We start from the raw sequence: 15,896 nt of genomic DNA on the forward strand, positions 1-15,896 counted from the left end.
GTATATGGATATCACTCATGTTCATTATGAAACTCCCCCATACACTCAGTTTTGTTTTCTAATAGATTCGCAGGCTCTCAGAAAATGCTCTTTTTAATCCTGAGGTTCTGCCAACTTTAAAAAACAATTCCCACTATTACTAAAAGCACTGGCAACTGCAGTGCTGTGACTATTCCTTCCCATAATACGAATACATATATTATATATAATATATATGGACACCTTCCCTCAATCTTCACTCATTTTCAGATTGTCCTAAGAAAAAATCTTCACAGTTCTGCCATTTCTGCTTTCTTCAGATTGCCTTCCCCAAGAAATGGGAAGTCATATGAAGCAGAAGTGAGACTACAGAACTTCTGCTTTCAAAAGAAACAGAAAACCAGCCCACCAGCCAGTTCAGTCACTAATCACGGTGCCACTCCATGAATAACTTCATGTTTCTTTAAAATGTAGTAATAGTGGAACTGTATTAACTGCAGAAAAACCCTTGTCGGTTGGATTCACTTTAGATACACAATGCTATCATATTATTGTTAAACTGCTCTGAATTAGTCATCGGTTTGGAAAACAAGTCTCAATTTATCATGCTACTTTGCAGACAGAAATTTTGAAAATGACACTAAGTGGTGCATGTCGATCTTTGCGTCTGAATATTCAGGGTAACGTCATAGAACTAGGAGTCACATCTCAGCCACATCAACCCAACATCTGTTCTACAGGGCAACCCTTTCCTACAGAACTATTATCAAGTATCAAAGGTATAAATTAAAAATAATGTTTGAGTTTGAAAATTTTAAAACACTTAGAACCAAGTTTTTAGTAATAGCCTGTTGATGTATTCATGTTATTAATATATTTTTAATGAAAGAGGAGTGGTTTACTGTGTGGGAACATGATAAAATCTTTGGTACCAAGAGCAATTTTACCATTTCTCAATTATAGCTCCTTCACAATGGCTCACTCTTACTGAGTGGCTGGTTTGGCTGGTACCTGCTACACTGTTGATACAAAATCCAGAGATTTAGCGTTGTGTGAAACAAAACAAATAAGAAAAAATCTGGTGTAGTTGCTGTTTAAGAAAAAGAATTTTAGAAAGGACTGTTTGATGTTTATTTTTCTCTGTCATGTATTTCCCATTTCTGTACCTCAGATGAATTTCTATTCACCCCATACCCAAAAGAAAACAAGTTTCAGAAGACAAACAAAAACACAAGCAAAACACACACATGATCACTCTCAGTGTCCTGACTGAAGACATTCCTTCAAGTTACTTCATCTCATGGATTTCACTGTTTGAATTCTTTTTCTTCTTCATTTCTGCGGATAAGGATGTTAATTTCCCAAGCTCCGAGTCGTGATGCTCCTGAGTTCCTCTTCCAGTGTGCTTGGCATTACAGCGGCTGCCCCACAGTGACGAACATATTTGCTTTGCTAATTAATGATGAGTGCACTGTTGGATCTTGTAAACACTACTGATAATACATTCAAACTGTATTCTTCGTGGAAGTGGCACTTACTAGGACCCTTGAAGTCAGAATATTTTATAGTTAGAGCACTTGGCAGGTATTTCATCAGCTGGTGGTGGATTCCCATGGACTTCCATTTCAGCTATTCAGTCAGTGTGGATGCTGAACCCCAGCCTTGTTTTGGATCCTGTTTCTAAATCTCCAGAAGCATCTTTAGAAAAAGTTTCTATCCAGTTTTGATCCTTCAATATGTGCTTTATTGCTTCATGCACTTCCCTGTGGTCAGTTTTAGTGCTCCTCTGTTGTGTAGCACATTCAGGGTTTTGAATTCTAATGGCATTCTGTGAGGGCTTGCGTTGGAAAAGTATCTATATTTCAAGTCATCGTAGTAATGATATTTCACAGCTTTTCCATTCAAATCCTTAGGGAAGGGCCAGAACCCATACAGGTGAATTTCATCACAAAATCTGGTGGCCAGTGTGTACATGAGGAGGCCTGTGCTGGGTCTTTTGATGGGCACTTTGTTGGTCAGCCAGTAACTAGGAGAAACAAAAGCAAAAATAAGGCAGAAGAAAATCTATAGCCATGAATAGTATATTCTACAGAAATCACATCATGTAGCAAACACAATGCACAATTATAAATAATCATTTCAGTGATTGCTGCAAATCGAATTTATGTACTTAGAAAAGTTTATACTTCCAAGTTTTCTTTGATGTTTATGATCTTACAGATTCTTGAGTCCATAGAAACAGCCAGGGGATTAAAAGCATAGGTTAATTCTGCTCTATAATAACCAGTTCCAGATCATTTAGGGATAAATATTTATGCAATATTCAGAGTAGAAACTTCCCAGAAAGGTGTGAATATCACTGAACATGCACAGCATTCAGGACCCAGCTTTGATTGTCAGTAGTCAGATGAAAGGCCTGGCATGGTGTGCAGAGACAGGTGGACCTAGGGTCTCATGGTCTCTTGCCTATCCTCATTGGTGAGCCACGGGCCTCCAAGTCCAGAGAGAAACTTCTCAAGAGAAGAAGAAGGAAAGGAAAGATGGAGATAGAGATAAAGACAGACAGACAGACAGACAGACAGACAGACAGACAGACAGACAGACAGACAGGCACCCATGCATGTGTGCGAAATACACACACACACACCACACACACACACACACAACACACACACACGAGAGAGAGAGAGAGAGAGAGAGAGAGAGAGAAGAGAGAGAGAGAGAGAGAGAGAGAGAGAGGAACATTCTTAGTAGCAGCACACAAAACTGACCTCCAGCCTCACGCATACACACAAATAGCCTCAAAATACACCAGAAGAATTATGACAACTTTTTCAGCTCCAGACATAAAACCGTATTTTAATGATGGACATTTCATTATCTCAACCAACACAAGAACCATAACAAAACAAATAAAACTAATTTTATAATGAATTGATGAAATAACTTGACATCAACAATTTTTTATTGATAGAATATGTTCCCTGAAATTTCATGCACCTTCTGTTTCCTCTGATCCAGCCTTTTTACTTCCCTCCCCACCTCTGTCACCTGTCGGTCCTCCTTGCAGGTCCTTTCCACATATTTGTGCCATTTTATTTATTTATTTTTTTGTGACCCCTTGGTTTTTAATGAAGACATCTGTGAGACCGTCAGTTTCTTTTTTAATAGGTTAAATGTACTTCTAAGGTGAAAATATTTCGTAGTATTAACTTGCAACAACAACAAACAAATGCTTCAGAATGTTCAGATCCATTGTTGTCAATTTTTGCTGGCCTGAAAAGCAGGCAAGTCCACAGTTAGTCATCACCTTTAGAGGGAAGGGAGTTTCCAGTGCTTCTGGGCACACTCATTTCCTTAAAGAAATGCTGTCACGTGAAAATAAATAGAAGAGGAAGAGTGTGAGTTCCCTGATGCTTTAGGCTGGTCTTGTTTAAAAACAGAATACTTAGAGTATGCATGGTTTAAATCATTGTTTTCATATTGTCCCAAACCTCTAGAAATAGCCCTGCTTTCTAAATATGAAGATGTAATTTGAGATACTGCCCATTGCATCTTTACAATATTACCTTTGGCTTTCATATGTTATTTTCTGTCTCCTTTTAAAAGTTTTTGTTTGATTTTGAAAACTATTGACTATACGTTTATTTTTTGTTTGCTTGCTTGCTTTGCCTTTATGTACATCTGTGTACTATGTGTATTACACTAACGCTTGGTGACAATGGAGGCCAGCAAAGGGCATCAGACCCCCAAGGGCTATCAGCTGTATGCTGCCAGCTCCGTGCTGAAAACTGAACACAGGTCATCTTGAAGAGAGTGGCCCATGCTCTTCAGCACTGAGCCATCTCTCAGGGTCTCCTTTCAGATGATTTTGTGACCCCTTGGTTTTTAATGAAGACATCTGTGAGACCGTCAGTTTCTTTTTTAATAGGTTAAATGTACTTCTAAGGTGAAAATATGCAACTCAAAGGAGTTCAAATGTAATTTGAGTATTGACTATGAAAACAATCAAAAGAAATTAAGTGCTATTTTACTCCAACGGCTTATAAACATAATTGTCTTCAAAATTGACCCAAAACATGTAAAATAGGGAAAACGTCGTCTCTAGACTTTCCTACTTTTTCCTGTTTATCTCAAGGATGATAGGTATGACAGTCAACCATTCATCCCAACTACCTGCATTTCAAATCCCCAAGGACACTGCTGCAGTCCTTTCTGGCCTGTTTGTGATCATATGTAGAGGGATTTCCTAAATATGGAGGACCCACACCTGGGGTGAGTGGCACTACGCCATGGGCTAGCAATCCATACAGAGTAAATGGGGAAAGGCAGAAAATGAATGAGGAAAGCAGAGCACAAGCTTTCTCTTTCCTCTGCTTCCTAGAAACTCATGCCATGAACTGATTTGCCCTCTCAGATATGATGAACCTCAGAAACTGTAACCAAATGCACCTCCCATTCTCTAATTTGTTAGGGATCTTTGTCATGGTGACTGGAAAACTGATATAATTAGTCTTGAACTTTCTGCTCTTTCTCTGGTGATGGCATTTAATTCAGCATCTTACATGTAGCAGGAGAATATTCTAGTGCAACAGACAACCCAGACACATGTATATTTTCCAGTTTTTTCTTTTTTTGCAATTGATAAATACCAACCCTATAGATTTTGCGATGCGTAAAATATGTTGCAAAGCTTATATTGTTAAAATTGAGCATCCCTGTTTTCAAAATACATGATTTATAAGTATTTATTTAAAAGTAGACTTATCTGGACCCTCTTTTGATCAAAAGGTAGATAACCAAGTAGACTCATAGCCTGTGTGCTGTTAAATTTATCCAGGAACCAGGGTGATTCTACTGTTAAACTCTAATATGGCACCTTTAAGATGTCCAAAGATCACAAGGCTCTGTGTATTCTTGTAGAGCTGATGTCTGTAAAGTGATATGATGATCCCAGGAAAGTTTATATGGTTTGTGTATAGTCACAGTGGTCAGGTGATAAAACTGATAATTTTAAAAAGACACTTGTGTTATTTACAACTGTTGAGGCTAAGCTTAGCAAAGTCTATACAAAGTCAGTCTGAGCCGTGAATATTCCCATCAGTGGTACTGACTGCAAATGTTTGGCAGCAATAAAAGTTATATAGAATTATTTCTAAAGTGAGAACCATATTATCAGCAAGAAATAATGTAGCATTTTGCTATTTTGACAGTTCATGTACTTTTTATCAATAAATATGCTATATTTTTATTATTCATAAGAAATCTCTAAAAATTCTTCTAACTATAATTGGACATAAAAACATATGGTAAAGCAACATTTGTAAGTCACGTTGTTAAGTGCAATGCCAGCAAGAAAAGCTGAAAGAAAATTATTTACCTAAATGGTTCAAAATAGGGTCAGAGGGTAAGAATGTTTTGCTCAAGAGTTTCTTAACAGGATACTTCCAAAAAGTAATTGACATTGTAGCAAAGAGCCCTAAAAATGTGTTCCATTTAGAAATATAGAGTCTTGGAAACTTGTAATCCAAATTAATCGATTTATGAAGTTAACAATATAGAGTAATTAACATTAGCATTGCTAACAGAGAAGCAACCTCATTAGTGAGGCTTGGCTTATATTACTTTGGTTTGTAAAGAAAACTTAAATACCCATTGTCCAGTCATGTTTGTATAAACGATGCAAGAAGAAAGCTACTTACTTATTTTTAAATATCATTGAGAAAGAACATAGTAAATGATGTGATAATGTAAAACAGGTTTACAAAGAATTTAAACCAAATCAAGCTGTTCCCTTCCTTGAAAGTCCCTTACCCCTTAAAAGCCTGGTGTGTGTGGGTATTCTAAATAAAACACACAAATCTAAAGATTCAAAGCTCAAATCCACATATCAGAGAAAGCATGATATTTGTCTTTCTAGGTCTAGATTATGTTATAGGATGATTATTTATAGATCCATCCATTCATTTGTGATTTTTTTTTATAATTTTATTTTTCCTAACAGGTCAATAACATCCCATTGTCTAAATATACCACATGTTCATTGGCCATTCATGGCTTGATGAAAGCGTAGTTGTTTCCATTTCCTGTTTATTATAAATAGAACAAAAATGAACATGGTTGAGCAGGTGTTTATAAAGTAGGATAGATGATTCTTTGGCTATATGCCCAAAGTGATGTAACTAGACCATGTGGTAGTTCTATTTGTAGCTTTTTTTGAGCAACCTTCATACTGATGTTTATAGTTGCTATGGCAGTTTTCACTAGCATTGAATGACTGTTCCTCTTTCTCCACGTCCATGCCAACTTCTGTCCTCATTTGGAATTTTGCTCCATAGCTTTTTTTTTTTTTTTTTAATCTTAGTCATTAGGGTAAGGTGAATTTTCAAAGAAGTTTTAGTTTGACTAAGGATTTTGGACATTCACATTTTTTTTCTTAGACATTTGTATTTCATCTTTTAAAACTCTCTGTTTAGTTCCAAGCCCCATCTGTAACTGGATTCTTTTCTTGATGTTTAGTTCTTTATTGTCTAGATGCTAACCCTCTGTCAGAAATATAAATGATAATGATTTCTCCCATTCTGTAGGCTACCTCTCCACTCAAATAATGGTGTCCAGAGAGAGCTAATGGAGCAGGAAGGGTTAACGTATGTGTGAAATGGGAGGACAATGTAGAGGAGGAAATAAGGGATGGATAAACTAACACTAAAGAGTTATTTTAAGTAATATGAAAATCTAATGTTACTAAAGCTTCCTTAATACATACAGAAAAACATAAAAAGGGACTCTGTGTGTGTGTGTGTGTGTGTGTGTGTGTGTGTGTGTCTGTCTGTGTGTGTATGTGTGTCTGTGTGTGTGTGTGTGTGTGTGTGTGTGTGTGAGAGAGAGAGAGAGAGAGAGAGAGAGAGAGAGAGAGAGAGAGAGTTACATTTTAGAATTGCTGGCTGGCTAATGGGTCCATTGACCCTCAACATCACAGGTTATTGCTATTGTTCCCAATGACCCTCCATGAGTTTATAGTAAAACACCATTTCTGAAGACCAATGTTGAAACATGAAGATATAAAGCTGTTTTTACCTGGAAACTCATTCCTGCTGGCTAGATTTCATAGTGCTGTAATGTACTCTGATCACTAACAGAGGAGAATAGTACTTACCAACTTTACTAAGCTGTGAACCCTGTGAGTTACAATAACAACAACCCTGGAAGGACACGCCCAATAAGGCTATAATGACACAAATGTCATAGAAGTATCCAATCACTTATTTCTAATTGGATTAATACCTGCTTTCCAAGATAAAAATCCATTCATAGCCCAAAACCCATGACTTGATAAGTCATAGGCCTTAAGAATGATCTTACTATTATTATTCTGCTCTATAGACACAATAGTAAACTAATTCATAATGACTTATTGTTGTAATTTAAAAAATGGTGCAGGAGAGAAAAATGCCATGTGACAGAGTTCAAAAACAAGTTTTTGTTTTTTATTAGGGAAAGGGTCATAAAAAGGGAAAAGGGGAGGGGAGAAGCTGGCCTCTAGGGACAGAAGTAGCAGGGAAGGGGAGAGAGAGAGAGAGAGAGAGAGAGAGAGAGAGAGAGAGAGAGAGAGAGAGAGAGAGACAGAGAGAGACAGACAGACAGACAGACAGAGAGAGAGAGAAAGGCAGCGAGGGAGCAAGAGAAAGAAAGGATGGGAGGTAGGCAGGGTCCTTTTAAAAGGGAACAAAGTGAATGCTCACAGGTGGTGGCTGCAGCTGGGGTGTATCCTGTCAGAACCCCAAGGACAGGCCAGTACAGATGCCTGAAGCCTGAATAGTAACACTTATTGCTGTACCCATAGATAAGTACACCTCTCAAACTGCATCAGAGATTTTGTTATTGTTGTTTGTTGTTCTTTTATTTCTTGTTTTTATTCTAGTTTTTACACTAATGCCAATTAACATAAAGACCCACAATAAGTCATTATGCAGAGAATGAGAGACTGTGGGGAGTGCATTCCTAAATGGAACCACAATATCCTATTACTTCATCCCAAGGTTCACTGCTGAGGAGGAGGCAGGCAGATGGTAAGAGCCACGTATGGTAGGTGAGTACAAGGGAACAATGATTTCCAGACACAGGGGAACACTTGCATACAGGAACACAGTGATTGTGACCACAAGTCTAAGACCTGTGCAGTCTCCAGCCAGCTAAAATTCCGGCATGGTGAGATGGAGGTTGGCAAGAATTTTCACCCCCAAATGAGAAACTATTGGCAGCTGATAGCACAAACTGGACTCAACTGGGATGTGTTTGTTTGTTTGCTTGCTTGCTTCTGTTTTGGATTGTTTGTTTTTAAATGAGGGCAGAATTTGGGAAGATATGAAAAGGCTGTGAGGAGGCTCAGAGTGCAAGGCATGATGTTCTCAAAGACATTAAAATATGTTTAATATTTAAATCCAGGACAGGCATTTAGGTGCTATTGGAATGCATACCTGTTAAGAATATGAAAGGCAGAAGATTCCCACCAACCAGCTACCACAATGACTTCAGGAATCTTTCAAAACTAATGTTCTTTCTTTTCCCATCACAAATGTCAGTGTGGTGCCTGGCCCTTTAAGACAGTAGTCACTGGAGTTGCACAGGGAAGAAAGCTGTCCATTACTCTCTCAGCTCTCACTCTGGGCAGAGTTAAATGGCCATCTGTGCTGTTGTTTTCCATCCCCTAATTTATAGTTCTACTCAGTACCTAGCTCCTCCATCCTTTTTGTCACACAGGTGATCCTTTAGGCTAAATCACATTGTGTGGAGTTTCCCACCACCTTTTGAATAGATTTAAAGGGCATATTTTATTTTGGTGGATTTTTTTAAGCCTCTCTTCTGAACCATGATAGTCATTCAGCCCATGATGGCTCCCTCACTTACTTTTACTATTCACTCTCTCACCTAATGAAGATCTTCTCCAGGTTCTAAAGGATGTCTTTCTGATCCTTTAAGGCATCATTGATGGCGCTGATGTAAGGACTGTAACTTTCCAATAATCTGTACCTCAAAGCTGTGTATAGGGAAAGCTCACTCCCAGGGGTAATTTTGTGATACCACCTCTCTGGAAACAACCAGCTTGTTGCTCTGTTCTTAATTTGCTAAAAAGACTGACAAATGAAAATCAAAACTCCTTCCTTTGATTTAATCTAATGACATGCTTGAAACTGCACAGGGCAATCTGAATTACTGATTTGTTATTTCACTACAACTTAATTCTGTTCTAAAAAGAACAAGGCAGGGACATTCTTGAAATCTGTTTGCATAATCACCTGGATAATATTTGTCAATTTTGCAATCTACACCCCAAGTACAGGTTTTAAAATCACTACCTTGAGGTGGTGGTACAGATGCAGGTAGATCTCTGTGAGTTCAAAGACAGCCTGGTCTACAGAGAGAGCTCTAGGACAGTCAAGGCTACATAGAGAAACCTTGTCTTGAAAAACTAAAACAAAACAAAAAATAAATAAATGAAGTCATTCCTGAGCTTATCCACACATACACATGCTGACATCTAAAAGCAATTTTCCTCCTTTCTTCCATCTATTTCTTTCCTTTTGTTTTTATATGACAATATTAAAGCAAATACACTTTAATGTTGCTGGGCAAAACTTTACTTAGAAAGTTAAGTACAACATATGTATTATTTCTAAGTAGGAAAAAGTTATAGGTCCCTTGTAGTCCAAATAAATAGTCCTGTCACTGCTCCACACATGAAATGTCAATTCTTACTAACCAGACAGCTTATTACTCTTCCTCCAATACAACAGCCACCTTCTTAAAGCAAATCAAAATTTGGACTGCTACAGAAGGCCGTATTTATGACAACGAAATCCATTTCCATCAATCCAGGAAGAAGCTGCATCACTTGTCTGGAACCCTGTTATTAATATTTAGCATAGTTTAATATTATAGAGATATAAAGAGATGGTAATCGTGAATGAATATGTCATGAAGACTGACACATAGTGACCAACAGTTGTTGACTCTCAACATGTCAGGAAGGAAACTATTCTTCAACCCTACATACAAATCCTATGGAGAAAACTTCTTGCTTAGAAATTATCTCTTAGAATTATATTTTGGCCAAACAATTGTGATGATGTCACTTCATTTCAATGCAAGTGTTTCTTCATGTGAGGACCATAAACATTTGGCTCTACTCTTTTGGTTTTGCTTAGTCTATTAAATTCCATAGCAGATTAAAATACTTTTCCATGAAATTCTGACAAATAATCTAAATATGCTTCAACCTAGCCATTCAGTTGTTACCTTTTTCAAGATATAACATCATGAGTCAATGTGTATGATTGATGAATTATTCTTATTTTAAAATGGGTACTCTTAGATATTTATATGATAATTATTTCTAGTAATAACCAACTGATAAATCAAAATATGTGATGATTTTAAAGAACTACAGTTTCAAGAAGGAAAACACAAACTTTCAATTTCATTGTTCAATTCTAATGTTTCCTGTTTACCTTTCAGAAAATTGGCAGGTTATGAGTAACAATTTGATTTTATTTTTAAATAAGATTTTAGCATTTTTGTGTAATGGAGAATAACATAAATTTTCGTTTCACTTTGAAACTATTAGAGCCAAACTCACAATACTTTTCAGGATTGTAAGACAGCTTGAGTTGCCATAAAAAGTACAGTTGGCATTTATTCCCTTAAGGAAAAGAAGCAAATGTTCCACCAGGCAGTTGTGGCCCATGCCTTTAATCCCAGCATTTGGAAGGCAGAGGCAGGCTGACCTTTGTGAGCTCACGGCCAACCTGGTCTACAGAGTGAGTACTGGGATAGCCACAGCTGCAAAGGAGAAACCCTTTCAAAAAAATATTTTTTTAAAAAAATTCAACTAGTTAAAAAAAAAGAAGAAGCAAATGTTCCTGCTTTGACTCATTGAGAACAATTAAGTCTACTGTGGATTAATCCTTATACTTCACCTATTTGTTCAGAATGAATAGATAGATCTTAAACCTGCTTCTAATGTGAGGAGCCAGGGGAACAGAGAAGGGGTTTTAGCATGATTTACAAAGCTAAGAAAATATCAGGGGTAAAGCACAAACAGTTTACTCAGAAGGACCAATATTCTAGGCTACTGAGTGTTTATTGAAGGGAGACTGGGGTACACTCTCCATGAGGAGTTTCTGAAATTATAAACAGCTTTTATCCCACAAAACAGGCCACCAGTGTTTAGGGACTACGGAAGATTAAATGAGCAGTTGATGCTCCTACAGATTGAAGGTGGTAGAACCCGTCCTTTCTTTGCATTTGCAATTCTTTCAATTTCAAATAGCAAGGACTGAGAATCCCCAGATTCTCTAGGTTCTTCGTTGTGGAAGAGAATTGATGGAGAAAAATGGAAATATGGCCTTGTGGTGATCAACAGGCTAATGTCATCAGTGCTGTGGTTGACGCACATGGTTTCTCTTACTTCAACAGGAAATAGAACCCAACTTTACCAGTGTGCACTCTCATGTTAAAAGGTGAGTTTCTAGTTGAAGTAGGCTAATATTTATTTAACCACACTGCAAATACCAAAAGCACCGGCTTTGTACCAGAGCGTAAGAATTTCTCAGTGGATCTCAGTCATGCGTTTTAAAATATTTTCAAATTTTCCTTAAAAAATGAAAGGACACATTTGTAATCTAGATCGCATATATTAGTGCAATTTTTCTTGTGACCTTTGTATGCAAGTTCTTTATGAAGAAGGAGGATTTAAAAAAAAAACAGAATCTTTTTTATAGAAGCCTCTCACATAATATAGAAAAAAGTGATCAAACTTTAGAATCTTAATTCACTATGAGCATAGTGCACTCATGGGATGAGAAAGTATGACAATATTCTTGAGACTCAAAAAATCCATCTCATCTTCAAGTAGAGTAAATTAGAATAAGGATGCTGCAAAAAATGCAACCTATGGAATAATCCTTCGGCTGTAGTCCACGTGGTCTAAGTACACAATTCGCTTAACTTTAGACACGGTGTTAAATCCTAGACCAGGTTATACAGTGTTGGGTTTTATCTTGTGCCTCCTATTTTACTAATGATCTTGTACTCTATCAACTGGGAATTTTGTTTCATACTCACGGTTTCAAACTACTACCTGATATTCGTAATATCTCATGGTGAATTCTACTCTAAGAAATGCTATCAGGAAACATTAAATTCATGGCTCCATTGGAAAAAAATGGATTTTCTCAGAAGATAAGTTAGCTATTTGTATTCTGTAAAAGATACAAGAGGAGTGGCTCAAAAGGGAAGAGGAAGCCGCTGTTCTCATGTGTGTTGTCAGTGTCTGTGGTGGAAATATTCCTCAGATGATTTAGGTCAAGCTAATATCCTGTTATCACTGAATATTTGACTGGGAAGACAGTACAATCAGCTCTCAAAAACAATGCAATGCAGCTTCAGTATATGTTTGCAATACAAGAGAGCGATAAAAATACTTCTCTATATACATAATACTATTAAGTTTGAAAACTACATTTGAATATGAATTAAACATTGCATAAATGTTTAAAAATTAAACTGTTTTCCTCACTTCTTGAGAAAGAAAATGGATGTAGAATATGTTTTATAAGTCTAATTCCTATGTAAAAAGCTTCCTTTCACCTCATACATCCACCATCACAGAAACCCACAGCCAGAACAACTGAGCAGGGTGTCCCCAGAGCCAGATGTTAGATCCACAACACAACATCTACATCTAAGGCTCGGTTAATATCACAGGAGGAGGGTAGGAAGATGAGAAGAGCCGAAGAATAAGAAATTTGCTGTAAAATTATGTCATCTATAAATGACAGGGAAGCTACAGCCAAGACATATCAAAAATAGGGCCACGTAAACAGGGCCTGAGTGTTGACATCAGTTTATATGCCAATATGGATGGGAGGAATTTCACAGGGCCCAACACATAGATGAATATTTGTAGGCAATGAATATTTGCTGTGATAGAGGGTATTAGCCTTCACCAGGGATGAGAACTCATGGTTATCAAATACCAAGTGGTCATCCCTAAAAACATATGCAGACATGCAACACTAAACAAACTCAGCAGATCTTGCGCACGCGCGCGCACACACACACACACACACACACACACACACACACACACACAACTGTGTGTGTATTATGTACATATAAAGGGGATTGATTTGATAAAGAGTGGTTGAAAGGGAGGTATGAGAGGTAATGATATAAATGTTAACATAAATGAACTTTCAACATTAATATCCTAACCAATACAGTATAATCTTTCTGAAAAGTGAGAGGAAATTAAACAACAATATCCAGAAGGACTACCTATATTTCCAAATTGTGAAAAACTAAAAATGAGATTACCCAAAGTGAATGGGTGTTTCAGATCATTACATCTTAGATAGAAAGAGGTTAGTGAAGGGGATTTTTAAAGAGCAATTATCTATAGACAGTTTCTAATTGGACCTAAAATCTTTTGGGGGAATCTTAAAAATAACACTTGAAGTTTGAAACTAGCAAATAGAATCTATAGCAAACTTTAGAAAGATGTCATACCATGCCACAAGACTGTGAGCCCTTTGCTTTAACCCGATTTTCGTCTGGGAGAAAACTAAGTACGTAATTGGAACTGTGCAATGAGGAAGTCCTAAAATATAAAAAGTGAAATAGTTGACACAGTCATGGGACCATCATTTGAACCATGAGGAAAGAGAGAATTGAGGTTAATGCTACAGTCTCTCCTCAATGGCATTTATGGGATCACTTCTAATAAACAAAAATCACGAAAGCCTTGGATTTTCCTCCCAAGGCTGAATGGAAGTAAAATATAACACTGACCTTGGGCCATGAAAGGCACAAAAAGAGGAAGCAGTTTGAGAGGAGGGAGTTAAGCCACCCGAAGTTTTCACCACATTAGATTAGGTAGTGGTAAATGGGGGGGAAAGTGTTTATACACGCAAATGTTTCATTTGCATTAATATTTAGTCAAGAAACAACTCTGAGACCACACTTCCAGACATCAGAAGTAGATTTTCCCAACAAGAGTCAACTTTACCGTGAAAACAATATGTAAGCAACTCTAATGGCTTGTGGTTTCATTTAGACTGCACTGGGCTGTTTACAAATGAATGACATAAAGCTCCTAGAAGGAGCTGGGCTGAAATTTACTTCAAAAGGAACAAGGGCCAACAAATGCCGCCCTTATTCCTTTCAATGTTGTAAATGCCTCACAAGCCAAGTTCACAAGTTCCTTAAAGTTTTCCCATCTTTAAAGTTTCCTGTCTGAAATGGCTCAATTTAGGCATAATTCTCAATCTCATAAAGGATTACGGAAATGCATACTTAGAAAACTGTGCTGTCCTTTACCACTCGATAAAGGAGTATCTATGACTATGTAAATGAAGAAGAGGGTTTTAGTGGAGAGAAAAATCCCATGAATGAGTAAAGATGTGGCAATGCTGGGGGGAGCAGGCCTGGCCTCCTGATGCATATTGGGAAGATAACGTCCACGTCTGGAATGCTACGGCTGCACATTCTGCCCCACAAGGTACATGAAGGGAGTCACCTAACAGTATTTTACTGTCAAATTTTACCGCATAATAAGACAGCATATAGCTTTTTGTTCTATCATATTTTAATTAAAGTACCTTTTCATGTCACATGCAACCTTTCATGCTGAGATGCCAGCCTCATGGAATCAACACTCCTCCCCATTACTTTTCACTCTTTTAGGCGGAGTCCCTTAATTTACAAGCCACATCTATAAAATAGCACATGAATAGTCAAACCTTGCTATGTAGAATTTTAAAAACAGTGTTCCTGTGAAGAAAGGAAACAGTAAGAATTGTAGCTGAAAAGATAATTGCAATCTAGCATATGCTGTTTTTTGCTATGGAAAACTCCAAAGTAAAGAAAGTACTATAAAATCAGGCATTTCTATGACAAACTATTTACTTGACATACTCTCATTATGAGATTTGTCATAACAGTTGACTCAAGTATATTGTTGAAAGCCATTAGGTGAATACCTTCACCACTGTATAAAGAAAATCAAATGACTCATAGATTAAGATTAAGATTTCAAACACTAAAATATTTTATATTTATTTTTTAATGTTTTTATTATGTCTATATATAGAGAGAGACATAATATATATTACATATATATTATATATAATAAAAATATATTATATATATATGTCTCTCTCTACATATATATATATATATATATATATATATATATATATATATGACTTCAGGTATTAGTGGAGGTCATGAAAGGACATTTGACCAAGAGCAAAAATGATAAATTGAAAAACCTCAAAAAATGACCAAAACATAAAGCCTAAATCACACATTTGGTGATGAACTTGTATCTAAAATAATTAAATATTATCAACAACTCAATTGGGATGGGAGATGTCCTTCTATATATAGGTTTCTCTTATTGGTTGGTGAATAAAACACTAATTGGCCAGTAGCCAGGCAGGAAGTATAGGTGAGTCTACCAGATGAGGAGAATGCTGGGGAGAAGAGGCAGGGAGAAGCCACCAGGGAAACACCATGTAGCTACAGGGACGATAGGATATGCCAGGCACTCTCTGTTAAGATAAGGCCATGTAGAATTTATGGATTAATAGTTATGGGTTAATAATTAAGAGAGAGCTAGCCAGTAAGAAGCCTGAGCCATTGACCAAAAGCTTATAATCAATGTAAGTCTTTGTGTTTCATTTGGCACTAAACAGCTATAGGACCAGGCAGGAAAGAAACCCTGCCTATATATGACACCAATTAAAAAGTGAATAAAATCCACACAGATAGTTTTCAAATGAAGATATACAAAAGGTCAATATGTGCATGTAAATGTTTCATATCCTTAACATCAAGGAAATACTAGTGGAAAC

General features: G+C 36.9%; 1 protein-coding gene across 1 annotated transcript in view; it reads right to left on the reverse strand.

Annotated features, from left to right (window-relative positions):
• Positions 1-1,096: 1,096 nt before the first annotated feature.
• Positions 1,097-15,896, reverse strand: part of St8sia4 (ST8 alpha-N-acetyl-neuraminide alpha-2,8-sialyltransferase 4) — an 80,890-nt gene continuing 66,090 nt past the window's right edge. The window contains 1 exon segment of the mRNA NM_001244250.1: positions 1,097-2,005. Coding sequence (NP_001231179.1) covers positions 1,723-2,005 — 283 coding nt within the window. The 3' untranslated portion in view covers positions 1,097-1,722.

Source organism: Cricetulus griseus, chromosome 2, assembly GCF_003668045.3.
Source record: "Cricetulus griseus strain 17A/GY chromosome 2, alternate assembly CriGri-PICRH-1.0, whole genome shotgun sequence".
Lineage (NCBI taxonomy): Eukaryota > Metazoa > Chordata > Mammalia > Rodentia > Cricetidae > Cricetulus > Cricetulus griseus.